General features: G+C 33.0%; 3 protein-coding genes across 4 annotated transcripts; 2 read left to right on the top strand and 1 right to left on the bottom strand.

Moving 5' to 3' along the window:
- Positions 1-1995: 1995 nt before the first annotated feature.
- On the top strand, positions 1996-6069 carry LOC105110900 (subtilisin-like protease SBT3.5). The gene is made up of 11 exons (XM_011006101.1): positions 1996-2260; positions 2354-2448; positions 2547-2644; positions 2729-2887; positions 3260-3371; positions 3454-3982; positions 4063-4157; positions 4252-4494; positions 4587-4701; positions 4825-5011; positions 5153-6069. Exons 1-11 carry the CDS (start codon positions 2177-2179, stop codon positions 5713-5715), a joined length of 2280 nt encoding a protein of 759 aa, XP_011004403.1. The 5' UTR covers positions 1996-2176; the 3' UTR covers positions 5716-6069.
- Positions 6070-7634: 1565 nt separating this feature from the next.
- On the bottom strand, positions 7635-9726 carry LOC105110899 (uncharacterized). 2 transcript variants are annotated; one of them, XM_011006099.1, is made up of 3 exons: positions 9450-9726; positions 8697-8850; positions 7635-8433 (listed from the first exon to the last, which is right to left on the bottom strand). In XM_011006099.1, the coding sequence occupies exon 3, from the start codon at positions 8414-8416 to the stop codon at positions 7970-7972; it is 447 nt and encodes a 148-aa protein (XP_011004401.1). In that variant the 5' UTR covers positions 8417-8433; positions 8697-8850; positions 9450-9726; the 3' UTR covers positions 7635-7969. The 2 variants fall into 2 exon arrangements, with proteins under 2 accessions (XP_011004401.1, XP_011004400.1); XM_011006098.1 differs by lacking the exon at positions 8697-8850.
- A 5903-nt stretch (positions 9727-15629) lies between these two features.
- LOC105110898 (probable L-type lectin-domain containing receptor kinase S.5) lies at positions 15630-18923 on the top strand. Its single transcript, XM_011006097.1, has 2 exons — positions 15630-16964; positions 17962-18923. Exons 1-2 carry the CDS (start codon positions 15734-15736, stop codon positions 18786-18788), a joined length of 2058 nt encoding a protein of 685 aa, XP_011004399.1. The 5' UTR covers positions 15630-15733; the 3' UTR covers positions 18789-18923.
- The last annotated feature ends 54 nt before the right edge of the window (positions 18924-18977 follow it).

Raw genomic sequence — 18977 nt, 5'->3', positions numbered from 1 at the left:
CTTAGAATATTTCCATGTTCTTAAGCATCAAATTAATTTCGTTCCTTGTGTCTGCCATTTAAGCGTGGATAATGATTTAAAGTGTTTTTTAAAATATTTTTATTTAAAAATATATTAAAGTAAAAAAATTACATTAACATATTAAAATTATTATAAAAATAAAAAAAAATAAACTAGATGTTTTTCCATGCCAAATATATTTATAAAAAGCCTTTAAAAAAACAATTTCAAACACATTTTTATTTCCAAAAATACCCCTATGGCTGCTGGAGCCTAAATGGCAGCTTACCTTTTCTTCTCAGAATTAACAAAAGTGAAAAGAAAGGGCATTTATCTGTCACCTTAGCTCAACGGTCTGAATTAAAAGCTAAGCTAAGCTTTTTGGTTGGCGGGGAGAGAGTGTCGCTGTTTTGTTTGCCCCTAAAGCCAAGCTCTCTCTCTCTCTCTCTCTCTCTCACACACACACACACACACGTGTATATGTATGGGTAAGCAGAGAATGTGTTTATAATGTATAAAAAAGGTCTATGCAAAAGTTATCAGATTTGATATTCAAGCCAAAAAAAATAATCTTATGAATTCTTTAACTATAGATTAAAAAAAACAATTGATGCAGACATTTTTGAAATATTTTTTATTTTATTTTATAAAATTAAATAATATACTTAATAATTTTATTTTTCCTAGTTTGTTTATGGGTTTTATTACTTTTTTTATTTTCATGTTCCAAAAAATAATTTCATGAATATTTAATTATAGATAAAAAAATATTTATGAAGGAGGTTTTTAAGGAAAATTATTTTTTTCTTAATTATTTTTATTTTTTTTCTTTTAGTTTAGAAATTTAAATAATATACTTAATAATTTTATTTGTTAAAAAACCATTTTAACCTAATAATTTTATTTTTTTCTTAATTATTTTTATTTTTTTTCTTTTAGTTTAGAAATTTAAATAATATACTTAATAATTTTATTTGTTAAAAAACCATTTTAACCTAATAATTTTATTTTTTTCTTAATTATTTTTATTTTTTTCCTTTTAGTTTCGAAATTTAAATAATATACTTAATAATTTTATTTGTTAAAAAATCATTTTAACCTAATATTTTAATATTACCTTATGCTTATTTTTTTATCAAATAAATAAAAATGATTAGATTTAAACTCGTGATCATTTAATCATCAATATCTGATACTATGTCAAATAATCATTTCAACCTAATATATTAAGTTGTTAGTAAGATCTTAAGATATAATTTATATTATTCTCTAATAGGATTGATATAAATCAATTTAAATCAACATCATTTCAATCATTTGATTATCAATGTTCTAATACTATGTCAAATAACTATTTCAACCTAATATATTAAATTGTTAGTAAGATCTCAAGATATAATTTATATAATTTATATTATTCTCTAACAGGGTTGAAATAAATCAATTTAAATCAACATCATTTCAAAAAAAATAATAATAAATTGAAATGGCACGGTTTTAATTTTTTTATAAAAAAATATCAAGTAATGTCTTTGATTAGATGAGTTAATAAAAGTTAATATAAATCTTCATTCCATGATTTTTTTTAAAATAAATTGAAGTGCCATAATTTTGATTTTTTTTTTAGAAGTTGACTTGTCTAACTTATATTTATAGCATTGATAAATATTATTATAATTTCTCTGGTCATGGATCGCTAGTGAATTGATCTTGTCTTATTCATCTTTTCGATTTGGTTAAATTTAGAAGATTCATATAGGAAATAGAGAATTGATAAGAAGTTCATATATATATATGACAAGTATTTTTATCATGCATTTAAGGACAAATTTGTTTTAATCTTTCCTCTCACATCCTCAATGTCCCCTTTAACAAAATGGGTCACCAAGGTTGGCCTACACTGTACTCGATATTTTCACGTTATATCGGTGTTCGTGTCTTGAAGCTTTATTTTTTTTGTCTCACGCATATATGAAGGTGGTGGCCTCCATTGCATTCTTGTGAAGTGTGAACATTCTCTCCCTAGCCCACTTTCTGTTTTTTCTTTTTCGTTAATTATTATTTATCTTTCTCCCTCCTTGTTTGCTGGTTCTTATATATATATATATACACACACACCCCACCAACTATTCCTTGTTTCAAGAACTAGTAGTGGTGGCATATACTTGTTTTCTTGATGGCTTCTACGAGATGGTGTTGCATTTTCTGTCTGTTTCTTGCTGTTTTTGGAGCACAAGTTCGTATTTGTTTTTCTTCTAAGGTTTGTGTTGATTCTTGATGTGATATGTGTTTTCTCTTGCTGGTTTCTAAGTGGGTTTTATTTGATGTTTTGTTTTGTTTCTTGAATTTGTAGGTTTATGTGGTTTATATGGGAAGTAAAAGCGGGGATGACCCAGATGATGTTTTGAGCCAAAATCATCTTATGCTTGCTTCTGTTCATGGAGGAAGGTAAAACCTTTGTGCCACTTTTATTACTTTCATGTCATTTGTTGCTTTGCCTCTTTTTTTTTTTAATCTACTGGTTTAATGTGCTTTTTTGTTGACAGTATTGAGCAAGCACAGGCCTCTCACCTTTATAGTTATAGACATGGCTTCAGAGGTTTTGCTGCTAAGTTGACTGATGAGCAAGCTTCTCAGATTGCTCGTAAGTTCGTAACTTTTCTGCATTTTATTGCTTTGTTCTGGAATGAAATGAGATTTACAATAATATTTTGGTTTTTCTGGACAGAGATGCCTGGAGTAGTCTCTGTGTTTCCCAATTTGAAAAGGAAGTTGCACACCACTCGTTCATGGGATTTCATGGGGCTACTGGGTGAAGAGACCATGGAAATACCGGGGCATTCAACCGAGAACCAAGTCAATGTTATCATTGGTTTTATCGATACTGGTGAATGAACTGTTTGCCTTTAAAAATTAAAACTAGTTTCCCTGTGTACTAATTCTTGATTGAGAATACCCATGAGCCCGTGTGTTTTGATTAAATGCTGCTGCAGGTACAGTCACATTTTCTTGACATACCTTCTTTTTGCTGAATGATGTCCTTGATATTAGAGATTCATTCTGAAATTCCATCTTTGCTTGTTTATGGCTCAAGGAATTCTTGAACTCCTCCATTTCAGCGTTGTGTTTGACTCTAGATTTAGATAACATTTATAAATCAGTGCACCGTCTGTAACTGTTCATGCTTTGATCATTTGTGTGGCATTGAGTTGGTTGCATATAATTATTAAAAAAAAATTGGATTGATTCTTATGATCAGGAATTTGGCCTGAATCTCCAAGTTTTAGTGATGCTAATATGCCTCCGGTGCCAGCCAGATGGAGGGGGGAGTGCGAACCGGGAGAAGCATTCAATGCCTCATCTTGCAACAGGTTCATTCATGCTAAATAATTTATTCAATGATTGCTTCCGTGGACACTAATTTATTAGTGGGGGATCTAAATTTATTGATAGGAAAGTGATTGGAGCAAGATACTATATGAGTGGCTATGAAGCTGAAGAAGATTCTGCCAGGATAGTATCATTCAGATCTCCAAGGGACAGCTCTGGTCATGGCAGTCACACGGCCTCGACAGCTGCTGGTCGTTATGTTACAGATGTGAATTATAAGGGGTTGGCAGCTGGAGGGGCCAGAGGTGGTGCCCCAATGGCTAGAATTGCAGTATACAAGACTTGTTGGGACTCAGGTTGCTATGATGTCGACTTGCTGGCTGCCTTTGATGATGCAATCAGAGATGGGGTTCATCTCTTGTCTGTGTCTTTGGGCCCTGATGCTCCCCAGGGAGATTATTTGAAGGATGCTATCTCCATTGGGTCATTCCATGCTGCTAGTCATGGAGTATTAGTAGTTGCTTCAGGTGGAAATGCAGGGAACCGTGGTTCTGCAACCAACCTAGCCCCATGGATGATTACGGTTGGTGCTAGTTCAATGGATAGGGATTTTGCATCTGATATTGTTTTGGGAAATGGCACAAAATTCACGGTAAAATCATTTCTTACTTTTATTGAAAAATGTTTGCAGTAAATGGCAGAGCCTTACTAGTTTTCAATCCTGAAAATTAGGGGGAAAGTCTGAGTCTCTTTGGAATGAATGCCTCTGCAAGGATCATCTCTGCCTCTGAAGCCAATGCAGGGTATTTCACACCTTATCAATCCAGGTGATGCAACAGGTACTTGAAAGTGAGTGAAATTTATATTTCAATGCATGGGAGAGATCTAACTTATTTTTCCTTCTCCCGCTTGTTCCTGTAGTTATTGTTTGGAGAGTTCTTTAAACAGTACCATAGCCAGAGGCAAAGTTCTTGTCTGTCGAATTGCTGAGGGTTCAAGTGAGTCTAAGCTCGCAAAGAGCAAGGTGGTGAAAGAAGCTGGAGGAGTTGGAATGGTTCTTATTGATGAGGCAGATAAAGATGTTGCCATCCCTTTTGTCATTCCTTCAGCTATTGTGGGAAAAGATATAGGAAGGGAGATCCTATCCTATATAAATAACACACGGTTTGTTTTTTTGCCTCATCAGTATGGAGACTGGGTGTTTAGCTTTCAAGTTTCTCCAATTTTCTGATTCATGGCACTCTGATTGTGAACAGCAAACCAATGTCAAAAATTTCCCGTGCAAACACAGTTTTGGGTTCTCAACCAGCACCCCGTATTGCCTCATTTTCTTCCAAAGGACCCAATTCCCTGACCCCTGAAATTTTGAAAGTAACATTTCAACTTGAGAATACCTACTGGCATTTTTAAATCATTTCTTTCATCTTGTTTCATGATTCATATATGATTAATCTAAGTTTTTTCGTCTTTCCTTGTGATCCTACCGCTTTGTAGCCTGATGTTGCAGCTCCTGGACTGAACATCCTTGCTGCCTGGTCTCCAGTAGCTGGGAGAATGCAGTTTAATATTCTTTCTGGTACTTCCATGTCATGCCCACACATAACAGGAATTGCTACCTTGGTCAAAGCAGTCCATCCATCTTGGTCTCCATCTGCTATCAAGTCTGCAATCATGACGACTGGTGAGTTTATCATACCAACATTCTGATAATCAACTTGATGTTTCCCGTTCAAGGTCTCTAGGTGAGATTGATGAAGTGGAAGAAATAGTCTTTTGTCGAGAACTTTCTAAACAAGAATCTGATTTCAAACGGAAAATGCAGCTACCATCCTGGATAAGAACGCCGAACCCATCAGAGTGGCTCCTGAAGGAAGAAGGGCCAATTCATTTGATTACGGATCAGGATTTGTCGACCCTACAAGAGTCCTTGATCCTGGCCTCATCTATGATGCCCATCCAAAAGATTATAAGGCCTTTCTCTGTTCAATTGGTTATGATGAGAAATCACTACGTCTGGTCACAAGAGATAACAGCACATGTGATCAGACATTTACAACAGCTTCCAGCCTGAATTATCCTTCCATCACTGTGACAAATGTTAAAGACAGCTTCTCAGTTACTCGAACTGTGACAAATGTTGGGAAACCAAAAAGTGTTTATAAAGCTGCAGTGTCTAATCCTATGGGAATCAATGTTACTGTTGTGCCAAAGCAACTAATCTTCAACAGATATGGCCAGAAGATCAAATTCACGGTGAATTTCAAGGTGGCTGCTCCATCAAAGGGCTATGCATTTGGTTTTTTGACATGGACGAGCGGAGATGCACGGGTCACCAGCCCCCTAGTTGTCCAGGCTGCACCCTTCCCCAAGGGCTTGATGAGATAACCTGGCTTAGTTTGTACATAACTACATACCAGCTTAGGAATCTGGAGATCCTGACAAACCCTCCACAAATACAGTTGCAGAAATATATTTGAGGTCATAAGTCCACAGGCCCTTACTGTAACATACTTGGATCATTCAGCAATTGAATGATTGATAAGATTGTTAAGCAGGCCACATAAAATGGAATATACAAGCACAAAGTCAAATTTTGGCTCTTTTTATATATTTATTTACTGTTTTTTTTTGTCTCTCTAGTGTATTTTCTTTGACCTATCAATGTAAACTTCAACATAGCATTGAACCCTGATCAGATTGGCATGTGATAGTTATCTTGTAATTCCTGATGACTGATAAAAGTTGAGAATTTCTAGTTTGAACCGTGCTGGCTTGGCTTCCAGGGGCATTGGAATTGAACCTTTTTTGTGTGAAAATTAAAAGGAAAAGTAACTGAAGTAAAACAGAGTGATAGACGAATCTGTCCAATCCCCATTACATTGGCTGCTTAGCAAGTCCTGCCTCTTGGCATTCATTCCAGGTTTTTGATTTTCCAGAAAGATAAGGCTGTTCACTGCTTTTCCGTTCCCTTCTTGCTACAATGCCATTCTGACCATCTGAGCACTGATTTTGCTGGGAATCATCTCAATCCTGACCACTTTGAAGGAAACCAGCTATTTATCTTCACCGCAAGTTGAATTTTTTTTCAATATGATAGCATTTTTTACGTGTATTTTAACATATAAAAATCTCAAATACAAATTAAAAGGTTTATGTATATATTTAATTAAATAAATTAAAAATTATTTATATAACTGAAATAAATTATAAAATTTAATTTTTAATCAACAAAAATTAACTAATTAAACTCATAATCTAAATTATAGATTAAACTAGACTAAACAATTTTTTTCAATTGTGTCACCATTCTATCCAGATTCTAGTAGCCTCTGGTCACCTGAAAATTAGGTTGTAATGTTAAAAAAAAACCTCAAACACCTTATAAAACATATTTATATGCTCGAATAACCTGAAAAATAACCTAAAAATCCACAATCAACCAAAAATCAAAATTGTTTGCAAGCTCAAACGCACATGAAAAAAAACACCTAGAATAAACTCTTCAAAAGGAATCTATTGAGACCAAAATCACCATTTTATGTCCTTAATTGGTGTAAACAACGATTTTCTTTCTATAACACTAAAATCCAGCCACTTCCTCTTTTCTCTTTTAAATATGGATAAAAAAATCATGGATAAAAAAATTAAAAAAATAAAATTTAGCATCAAAATTAACTTTGTTCTTAATTTTTAAAAATTGAAAGGACTGAATAATTATAATTGAGAAAGTGTGGGAATAAAATGAATATTTCACCCAAACTTATCTAAAACCACTCATTCTCTCTATATTTTTCACTTTGATCTCATGTCTTTTAATCTCATATTTTCTAACCAAATTAACCTAAATTGATCTCCAGTTTGGCAATTTAAAAATGAAATTAAAAAAAAATAAAACGAGAAAAATTCACTATAAAAGCTAATAGTTAATTGCAAGAGAGTTTACCGTATGCAGAGATTAGGACTCTTCAGAAATGTAATAAAATGTTTCTTAATATATCTAAACAATATTTATTTACTTTTAATATCAATATGTCAATAAAAGAACACAATAAACCTAATTTAAAACTAAAAAATTCAAAAACATGATCGAACCGCAATAACAAAATAGACTTAATATATTTTATAAGGAGGTGAATTCAGGGCAACCTTCTTACTCCTGTTTTGCAATTCAATCATGGTCCTGGATATCATGCTGCATTGCTCTGGTGGTCGACCACAAACAAATGTCTCTTATCTCATTAGAACTAGCCAGCAATAACATAATCTTCTTTCCCAAACTACGTGGTCTTCAAGAGAAATCACCATAAATAATGAAGGCTTAATAAATTAAATCAGGAAAATAGGAAAATCCACATCACAGACATAATGCCTTAAAAACAGATTAAATCCCAAGTATTGACTCAGTCATAGAAGACTTCAGAAATCACAGCAGTATAGAATAGCATCTATTTCATTCTTGTTTCTACATTCAGTTCTAATTATATGGTAGTCTTTCAGCATCAGCCATTGGCAAATTAATCAGATAGAATAACATACCCTGGCAATTAACTCTGAAACCATGCACTGATGATAATGTACAAGTGCGCCTATCAGTGATATCATTAAAACAAACGGGTACAGCATGTAGGAAGTAAGGTAACTAGAATCCGTTGGGCTGCACTTTTGAAGGATCAATCAAACCTTCTAAAACAACAAGCTGGTCTAGCAACGCGAATTTCTCATCTTCAAGGGTCTTGACCTCGTCCTCAACCTTGCTCAAAGCTCCTCCCACAGAAAAGCTATCTTCCTCCAACAACAAATACCTGTGTCTTAGATGCCGGTATTCATCTACTGGAGCAGAGGAATCCGGCAGCGAATCAGAGTTCGACCTCTCTGGTTGTTGGAACAATGGAGAGCCTTCTTTCTTTGAGCTCTTTTTGAAGGCTTTCTGCCCTGGTCTTAAAGACAGTGGTACCCGCAGTTGTTTGACTTCTCTGACACCATTCCCTTGCAACTTAATCGTGGAAGCTCTTGAGGCTCCAGCTTTCTTTTTACGAGGCTTGGCATTTTGAATTTCAGATGAAGGCGCCATCCTTGGATTTTGCATTTCCTTATCAGCAAATTCTGCAAGATCTCAGAGATAAATTATCGTACTTAATAAAAAGGAACATAGCATGCTGCCGAAGCAAGCTTCAAGACTGCATGGCCATACGTGGAGAGATCAAACAAGTATCAAAATAGTAGATTATGCCACTAAAAGAACCATCCATAAACATTTAAAGGGGCTTTCATAAAATCAACAGTATTGAATTCATTTACTTATGAAAGTGATAATTATACAGGGGAAACATAGAGGTTGATATAAAAAGCATTACTTAAAAACTAACCTCATGAACCCAGATGACCTTGTCTCTTTCAAGAACTAGTCCCTTGCTCAATTCATGAAAACTAGCTCGATTTACCCAAATAAGAACTCACCCACTCAATAACCTATCTTAGCTTTCTAACTGCTTTCCTTCCAGAGTTCACATTAAATATCGCCTGTTACGAGCTGAAAATCGATAAGATTAATTCACTAAACTCCCATATTAGTACCCACACGAAAACATAAACCTCTTGTTCCGTCTTGAAACCCAACTCTCATACTCTTGGAAGAAAAACTCATTCAGATTTGCAATTTTTTATAGTACTATTGTGTCAACACACACATCAAAGCCTAAATCTTTCTGAGGGGCTACTCCTGTCTAACTTCCATTATCACTGCCCTTCACAGCAATTACCACAACCTAAAATTCACAAGCTTCAAGAACCATTACCTTTCCATTGTAAATCGCAAAACCCACAGTTTAAATTATCAAAATTTACAATATACAACATGAAATCAAAACAAACACCCATAAAAAAACGAAGAAGAAGAAAAACACAAGAACACCCATAACCCACAATAAAAAGATCCCTCCTTTGCAGTCAAAATTGCTCCTTTCAATTGAAATCAAACCCATAAAGGAATTTCACAAAAAGGGTTTCCTCATTGTTGTATCCCATCTTGGGTCCCCGTGACACTCATCAATAACATATACACAAATAAGAAAAAAATTAAAAAAAGGTTGCAAGTCGAGAAGAAGAAAGAAATATTTTACCTTTCAAGCCAAGAGAAGATGTTTCAGCTGGTGTTTGGTGTGTTTGATATTTTTATGACAAGACGGACAACGCAAAAGCAAAAAGAAGAAGGTAAAGGTTTATTTAAAGGGGCTAGTACTAGTTCAACCTCTACGGTGGCCTGCTTCTTATATGGTTTGTCCGTATTGAAGAACAAATGGGAGAGACAGGCTCCGACTTTTCTTTACTTTTCCATCTACTACTTGTATTAACAATCAAATCACGGTGAAAAACCTTATCCCTCCAGCACTCGGTTGATCAAAAAGGACCCAAGTGGTGCGCGTAAGCTGGCCCGGACACCCCTAGCACTCGGTTGACCAAAAAGGGCCCAAGTGGTGGACGGATGGATGGATCCAGCCAGGCAGGCTGGTTCGTTCGTGAAGAAAGAAATCATGGGGGGGCCTTGTTCTTCTCTATCCGTCTCTGATGACTGTTAATTACTATCCATCCTGTTTTTTGCCATTGAATAACTCATCCACGGACGGATGGTCGGTGAAGGAAAGAAAATTCTACTTTTTTTAGTCTGTTTTGTATTATTTTATTATGAATTGAATCTAAAATGTTTTTTTTATTAATGTGGGGTGTCCGGGCCTATTTTGATTTTATTGAAAGATCACTGAAGTTAAACAATACCACACCCTTCGTGTAGTTGGCGCACACCACGACTAATCCTTACGGCCTACTGAACACCCTGCAAACCCAGCAGCCAGGTAAGGCAGCGCGGGGCTGACAAGCATGCAACTCCAAAGCTTGAATCCATGGCAGCGAAAGACGCAAGATGCCTACCACCGCTGGGCCAATGCTTTGATTTTATTGAAAGATCACTTAAGTTAAACAATACCACACCCTTCGTGTATACATAAATTTCGGGTATTAAAAATATATTAGAAATGATGAAAAAAATTATGATAATAATTTTGGATATAAAACTAGATTTTTGCCTGCCATGGCGGGTTGGATGATTCTTTCATGAACTTAAAAAAATATAAAAACATTGTGAAATAAAAGATTTAATATATATTAGGAGAAGATAATATATTTAAAAAAAAATATTAATACATTAACATATTAAATTAATTCGACTTAACCATATTTAATATGTAAAACTTGTAATTTATCTCATAAAATCATGATATTATCATGAAATCAAAACTATAATAAATTAAAAAATCAAATTTTAAAAAACAAAATATTAAAAAATAAAAAAAAATGACTAGACAAATCTAAATTGGTCTTTCATGAACTTAAAAAAATATAAAAACATTGTGAAATAAAAGATTTAATATATATTAGGAGAAGATAATATATTTTAAAAAAATATTAATACATTAACATATTAAATTAATTCGACTTAACCATATTTAATATGTAAAACCTGTAATCTAGCTCATAAAATCATAATATTATCATGAAATCAAAACTACAACAAATTAAAAAATCAAATTTTAATAAACAAAATATTAAAAAATTAAAAATTAAAAAAATGACTAGACAAATCTAAATTGGTGGCTTGTGCATTATCATTAGCCGGATCAAATTGTTTCTAACATTAAAAAAATTCTCAAACAATAAATTTATTAAAAAATGTTTTTAATGAAAAAAAATTTAAGATTTGAATCATTGATCTCACTTGACTCAATAAATTGAGCTCATTTAATTAAAAATATTACAAATACATAATAGTAGAAGTAGTAATAATAAAACTTATTCTCTAATTCAACCAAACGTTGAAGAATGAATTTAAAAAAAAAAAGAATTTGTGGCATGTATTATGCTGGTGATTATTAATTCTTTTTACCTTAAAAAAGGTAAAAAAAGTGGAGATAGTGATGTATTAGATGATATATTTTTTAAAATAAATATTAAGCAATCCATTTAATTTAATTAAAAAATTAAAAAAAAAACTAACAACAATCGATAAATAAAAAGACCTAAGAAAATCTAGGCTATTTCAAATAAGTGAAAAATTCAATATAAAAATAAATAATAGATCTTAGCTTCCAATTAAATCAAAGATTAAAGGATAAAACTGAAAAATATGAATTTTTCTTTTTAAAAAAAATAAACTTGGATGAATCTTTTAAATTAGAGTTAATTTCTCAAATTTATAACTTGTTAAATCCTAAATCCGAAATAAATTATGAAGCTCAATTTAATATTGAATGATCAAATTATAAAATAATATAAATTTAAAAAACTTGCTAGAGTAAAAAAAAAATTCTAATAAATAAATATAATAAAGGAGAATGAAATCATAATAACATCTCACGTGTAAAAAACTTGAGGGGGATGAAATTAAAATAAATTAATTTTATAAATTAATTTAAATAAAAAATAAGAATGAATTTTTAAACATATATTTGAAATATTTTTTTGTTTAAGTTGCCGTAATAATTATTTTTTAAAATATTTTTTATTTAAAAATATATTAAAATAATATTTTTTATTTTTAAAAATGATCGTTAGCATTAGTAAATTAAAATAATTTTAAAAATATTAATTTAAAATAAGAAAAATATATATATGGAAGCCGGAATTCCTCTACCATGGTTAATTTAATACTAGACCGCTAATTATCAGACGGAAGTTGCCCCTTCAATTGCTATCACAGGGCCCACAAACACACAAACCGCACGCGCCGCATTATAATCTGTTTGTTTATGTGGTTGTGTGTGTTGTTGCAGCGAATCACATTAACTTAGATGTTTGGTAATATGTAAAATGTTTATTACTATGCATATGGACGACGTCATTATTAATAGCGTTTAAAATGTAGGGTTGTTAAAAGCAGCAATGCTGCTTTTAACTCTTCTTTCAGTGCAGTGTGGAAAGTATAATATTGTGATAGTTTTTATAGTTATAATTTTAAAAAATAATTTTAATTGATATTGGTTTAATATTTATATTTATTTAGTTAAATTTGAAATTAAACAAAAAATAATTTAATATATTTAATTAAAAATGCTTTTTAAATAAAGGTTACAGAATATTTAAGTAATATATATATATATATATTAATGGTTTTAAATTTAAATATTATAGATTTAACTACTACTATTATATCATCCTGAAATAAATAATATTTTATATAAAATATTTTTTATTATTTTATTAAACTATTTATAATTTCATTGCGTACAAAATTCATCTGATAAGAATTACAGTTTCTATAATTTTTTAAGCATGCAATAAAATTAAGTAAACTATTATCAGAAATAAAATTGAGATTACAGTGCGAGTAAATTTAATTCACTCTAAATTAATTTTTTTTAAATATTATTCATGTTCACGTGAACCATGCAGGTGAAATCAATTCACTGCATTGGTTTTTTTTATAAAAAAAAATATTATTCACTTTAATGAACAATATAGAGAAAAAAAGCATGGCTACACTGTGCAAGAAGCAATAAAAAGTTGTTTTCCATCCTCCTGCATTTCAAATATAAAAATCAATAAGACCTATGAACAATAAAGTTTTGTTTTTTCATTACCAAACAAGTTGCATATGTGTTTTAAATAAAACACATATGCAACCTCCTAAACAAATGCTATCAAGAGAAGAGTGCATCACTCTCCACTATTTACTTAAATGAAGTGGAGAGTGACTCAACTGTTCACTGGAATAGTGGAGTCCTCTTTCAATATTATGGGCGGATTCGGTTCGGTTCAAAACCAAATACATTGAATCAAGTCCGACCTAGTAAAATATAAAATTATTTTTAATTTTGTTTTATTAAAAAAAATTAGTATTTGACATTATTTAATGACATTATATAAATTAGATAAAGATCACTTAATGAGGTAATATTTGCAAAATTTGATCGTAATTTCAATTTTATTCCTAATGATATTCAACTTGATATTGTTGCGTGCTTAAAAAATTAAGAAAACTGTAGTTTTTATCGGATATATTTTATACATCGTAGAGTTGTAAATGATTTAATGGAATAATAAAAAATATTTTATATAAAATATTATTTATTTTATGATATAATAATAGTAGTTAAATCTATAATATTTAAATTAAAAACCATCAATATAAATATATATCTTTTAAAATTATTTTATAACCTTAATTTAAAAATTATTCTTAACTAAACACAATAAATTATTTTAAAATATTTTTTTTAAACCTTAATTTCAACCATAATTTTAACAAAACATATATAAATACTAAATTAACTTTAACTAAAAATATTTTTTATAAAATAACTTTTTCAAACCACAATCACAAAAACTACCATAATACCTACAAAGATTTGAAAATCACCAATAAAAAATATTTTTTACTTGTAAACTGTTATGCATGCTACAAAATATTTTTTTTTAATTATTATTGATATTAATTAAAATAAAAAATGGCAAATCAGTATTAAAAGAAAATATATAGTGAATTTATCAATAAACCCCTAAAGTGAGGGTTGTTTTTTATATTAAGGAGAATTGAGTTATTATATTTTCTATGATTTGTTTTTTGTTTGTAAGAGCTATATAGTAATTTAATTATTTTAAAAATTGCAAAAACAAATGTTGCTGTTAATAATTAAAGAATGACAAATAAATCCTCCAAAAAGATCCATTTATCCTCTTGAAACCAGGTTATTTGATTTTTATGAAGGATAAAAATATAATTTCACTGTTATATTTTGATTAATGGTTAAAAAACTTGGGCTTGATCGTGAATTTTGCTTTGAATTGTGAGATTTTTGCATGAGTACAAAAGTTCTGACTTGATTTTATAATAATAATAATAATTATTATTATTATTATTATTATTATTATTATTATTATTATTATACATGTCCTTCTTTGACGGACTTGAACTTGCGCATGAAAGAATTTTCAAGTGTTTACACCTCATCTTCAATATTTTGATTTTCTCTCATTCTGCAGAGCTTTTTAAATTTGATGCCTTTTTTCTAATTATCTATAATCATATAAATTACAATTTATCTCAAATATTTTTTTTTACTTAAAAACGCATTTAAAGAAACACATAATGAGAGAATACATAGATGCAGTTTAGAAATGCGTGCAAATTATATTTTTAAAAAATTTAATTTTTTATATTTTAAATCATTTTAATATACTAATATTAAAAATAATTTTAAAATTAAAACATTATTTTAATATAAAAATATTTTGAAAAAACCCATCCTAACCATCACCATCAGTATTCCTAACATTATTTTAATATAAAAATATTTTAAAAAAACCATCCTAACCATCACCATCAGTATTCCTTAGTTGCAGGAAAAACTGCATGGAGCATCAGAAATCGAAGTCAGAACGGCAACGCTATCTATAGCGGCCGGCGGCCGGCTGCCGGGGTTTAATTTTTTACTATATCTTTTTTTTTTTTAAATCACATGTTCTTCTTTTTATGAATTCCCAGGAAATAAAACACGAAAAGCATTTTTAACATTTTATATGAAAAATACAAATGATGTTCATTCACGTGTCCATCACCTGTCAGCTTCTAAACACAAGTTTTTTCCAAGCTTGACTTTAGTGTAAATTATCTGCAAACTTCGTTCTTAGGGTTTGAGATGGACTATTTGGATCTTGATTAAAAACATTCCAAGGAATAAATGTACAATTAATACCCTTGAAATTATAATGATTATACAATTAATGCACTTCTAGAAAAAGAAAATTCCATTTTAAATAACATAATTCTTTATCTTCGTTAATTAATTTAAATCAGAAGCTACAATGCTTTAAGAATCGGATCAAGAAGGAATTCAGTGTAAGACTAAAATACATGAAAATAAAATAAAATATATTTGTGCATTGAGTTGAGTTTGATTTGTCGTGTGGTGAACAAGCCTCGTGCCATGCCTTGGCTTTGTCCCCTTTGCAAATGGGTTCATCATCTGTGAAGAGAAAGGTCACAAGGAGAATCAAAAATGCTTTGGCACCAAATGAAAATGTCATTTTTGAGATTAGGGTAAGAAGGCGAGGAGGATTCTCTGAGCGTGAACTGGTGAGGTGGTAGGTTTTTGTTGCTAATTAAGAAATGAAAAATCCATAAATAGTAGCTTCTGATAACCATGGAGAGGAAGGCTGTGGGGCTATACCAATTGGGTTTTAGTCATGGTCAATAAATAAAGTAAGAGGAAATAAAATAATGGATAAATTATTGAACCTGATAGGAGACGTCCTGTTTTCAAGATTAAAAATCAATACAGTTGGCCTCCAAAATTTTGTTCTTGGCTTGGTTGATCTGCAAAGCTAGCAAAGCCGCTGCGGCCAAACCATTTTCATGGATCTTCAAGCAAGTGTTGTTACCATCGTTTCTTTCCTAATTCTAGCGCTATCTCAAGCTCAAAACCTGCAACCATTCCACCGAGAATACGGCCCTTTTAACGAAACTTACTATGATATATTCCAAGTAGAAAGACCTGCCACGATCAGCAACGACGCCCTTCAGATCACTCCTGATTCTATCAATGTAAACTTCACTCTAGCAAACCGGTCTGGTCGTGTATTGCTCAATAAGTCCTTCATCCTATGGGAGGATGATGGGGCTGGCGGCGTAAGGGTGGCTTCTTTCAATAGTTCGTTTGTAATTAACATCTTTCGCGTTAACAACTCCACACCTGGAGAAGGGTTAGCATTTCTCATAGCCCCGGACCTTGCACTCCCGGAGAACAGCGAAGGGCAGTATCTCGGTCTGACCAACTCTACTACAGATAGCAATCCGGAGAATGGCATAGTTGCCATTGAGCTTGATACTGTTAAGCAGGAATTTGATCCTGATGATAACCACATGGGCCTTAACATCCACAGTGTCATTTCTCTCAAGACTGTTTCCCTTGACGACTTAGGCATCGAAATTGCTCCTGTTGGCGGCAGGAATCACATGGTTTGGGTTCATTATGATGGGAACAGTAAGAAAATGGAAGTGTATATGGCAGAGGAAGGAAAGGCCAAGCCTGCCACGCCGGCGCTGGCAGCAGAACTCAACCTAAAAGACCTTGTCCGAGAGAAGTCTTACTTTGGTTTTGCTGCATCCACGGGAAGAAATTTTCAGCTCAACTGTGTCCTCAGTTGGAACCTGACAGTAGAGATGCTGTCTGATGACTCGGTTGAGAATGGTGGCTTTGATAATAAGAAGCTGATAAAGATCAGTGTAGGAATTGGGGTTGCTCTATTTTCGTTGCTGCTGATTGGGGTAGGGACTTGGCTCTACTATCTTCACAAGAAGAAGGCAGCATCGGACCCTAATCTGTTAGGTGCCCTTAAGAGTTTGCCTGGAACGCCGAGGGAGTTCCCTTTCAATGATCTGAAGAAGGCCACCAATAATTTCGACGAGAGGCATAAGCTTGGTCAAGGTGGTTTTGGTGTGGTCTACAAAGGTCTGCTGACCAAAGAGAACATTCAAATTGCAGTAAAGAAATTCTCCAGAGACAACATCAAGGGTCAGGATGATTTCCTGTCTGAACTTACCATCATTAACCGTCTCCGCCATAAACATCTTGTCCGATTACTTGGCAAGTTTCCTTCTCTCTAGCTATATTCTCTCTGTTTCTCCTTTAACATTGTGCCTGGTATCCATACAAAGTCCATGCTTGTCATGTCATTTTCTGTGTCCTGCTTGATATTTCTTCCTTCTTGAAAGTAAAAAAAAAAAAAAAACTAAATTCCTTTGAAACTATAGCTTGGTAAGAGAATAACAGCAAGGGTTTGTAATTACAAGTTATATTTTACAGTAGCAAGTTCAAAGGAGTCTTAGCACTTGCATGGTCCCGGAAGTTATATCACAACTTGGCATGTGCCTGGTTGCAGAGTTTGGAAGGGTTCAAAATGCCAACAGCGTTTTTTTTAACGTTTTGCGTGTTGGATATGCATACAATTGTTAATTTCATAACGTCATTATAGCAATAGGGCTGTTGATAAATCTTTTGATGAAGCTCAATCAAGGGAAACATGACAAAAGTTATCAACAGTAGAAATCCATGTATTGATTGTTGGCAGCGGGTCTTTCTCCTGGTAATTACCTTTTCTGCTTTTGTTTTGATCATTTGTGACTTTAGTCATTGGTTTCTTTTCTTTTCTTTTCCATCTTCTCTTTTTATATTCTTTCCACATTCTTTTTTCATGTGGATCACTCTTCAGAAAGAAAAGGCTGTCGATAGCTATCTAATTCAATCATGTTGCTAACATGAAAAGAAAAGCTCATGTGAACATGATCTGATATCATTTTGTTGGGAAAAGAGGAATAAAAGAAACCGAAGATTTTGCTTTCGAAAGTGAGATGCCGTGGGAGAGTCTAATATGTAGTGGTATGTAACTGGAAATCTGAAATGGTACAACTTAGTGTACATACTTGACCAAACAAAAGGTAGAACGTCTATTTCATGGGCTGCACAGCCAATTTTGCTCTAAATGTTCAATGCAGCAGTGTTAGTGCTCAATCCATGTTCATATTTCAGCATAATGAGGGTCTTAAAGTGGTTTCTGATAATAATCTCGACTTTGATTAACTAGGCTGGTGCCACAAGAGTGGAATGTTGCTTCTAGTATATGACTACATGCCAAATGGGAGTTTGGACAATCACCTATTCCATGAACTTGAGGGTAATGTCATCCTAGAGTGGAACTTGAGGTACAAGATCATATCAGGTGTAGCATCAGCTCTGCACTACCTCCACAATGAATATGATCAGACAGTGGTGCATCGTGACCTCAAGGCCAGTAACATCATGCTGGATTCTGAGTTCAATGCTCGGTTAGGTGATTTTGGTCTGGCACGCGCTTTGGAGAATGAGAAAACGTCCTATGCTGAGCTAGAAGGAGTGCCTGGAACCATGGGCTACATTGCACCAGAATGCTTTCACACTGGCAAGGCCACCCGCGAGTCTGATGTCTATGGTTTCGGTGCTGTAGTTCTAGAGGTAGTGTGCGGTCAGCGTCCATGGACCAAGATTGGAGGGTTCCAATTCTTGGTGGACTGGGTTTGGAGTCTACATCGTGAAGAGCGTATACTAGAGGCTGTGGATGAAAGGCTGAACAGTGACTATGTTGACGAGGAAGCAAAGAGGCTGCTGCTGCTTGGACTAGCATGCTCCCATCCTATTGCCAGCGAAAGGCCTAAAACGCTGGCCATCTTTCAGATAATATCAGGATTAGTGCCGCCGCCGCACGTACCCCCTTTTAAACCAGCGTTCGTGTGGCCTGCTGCCGTTGGCAACATCGACGTTGATGCTAGTTCGGCCGATACTATTCCCATTACATCTGGTTGGACTCCTCAGTACATGAGCAGGGAAAGTTTTGGTACAGGAGAAAACACCGGCTCGACTGTCAGTCCTGTCTAACAGCAGCAAAGTTGTTTCTCAAATCATCATTGCCTTTTCCTCCCACATTTCTGGGCAGCAAAAGGGAAGCATCTGATATTTCTTTTCAAGGTCATTGTTGGAGAGGGGGGAGAGTATTCTTCCTGTGTTTTACTTTAAAAAACATCAAGTTAATATTTTATTTGTAATTTTTAATAATTTTGAAATTTT

This window comes from Populus euphratica, unplaced genomic scaffold (genome assembly GCF_000495115.2).
Source record: "Populus euphratica unplaced genomic scaffold, PopEup_1.0 scaffold266.1, whole genome shotgun sequence".
NCBI lineage: Eukaryota > Viridiplantae > Streptophyta > Magnoliopsida > Malpighiales > Salicaceae > Populus > Populus euphratica.
The sequence above is the reverse complement of the archived record's forward strand: the minus strand, read 5'-3'. Positions and strand labels throughout refer to the sequence as shown.

Excerpts from the sequence above, each read along its gene's own strand:
- LOC105110900 (XM_011006101.1), top strand. The coding sequence starts at position 2,177 with ATGGCTTCTACGAGATGGTGTTGCATTTTCTGTCTGTTTCTTGCTGTT. Across the intron at positions 3,983-4,062 it reads GAAATGGCACAAAATTCACG|GGGGAAAGTCTGAGTCTCTT; the intron begins GTAAAATCATTT and ends CCTGAAAATTAG. Across the intron at positions 4,158-4,251 it reads TTCACACCTTATCAATCCAG|TTATTGTTTGGAGAGTTCTT; the intron begins GTGATGCAACAG and ends TTGTTCCTGTAG.
- LOC105110899 (XM_011006099.1), bottom strand. The coding sequence starts at position 8,416 with ATGCAAAATCCAAGGATGGCGCCTTCATCTGAAATTCAAAATGCCAAG.
- LOC105110898 (XM_011006097.1), top strand. The coding sequence starts at position 15,734 with ATGGATCTTCAAGCAAGTGTTGTTACCATCGTTTCTTTCCTAATTCTA. Across the intron at positions 16,965-17,961 it reads ACATCTTGTCCGATTACTTG|GCTGGTGCCACAAGAGTGGA; the intron begins GCAAGTTTCCTT and ends TTGATTAACTAG.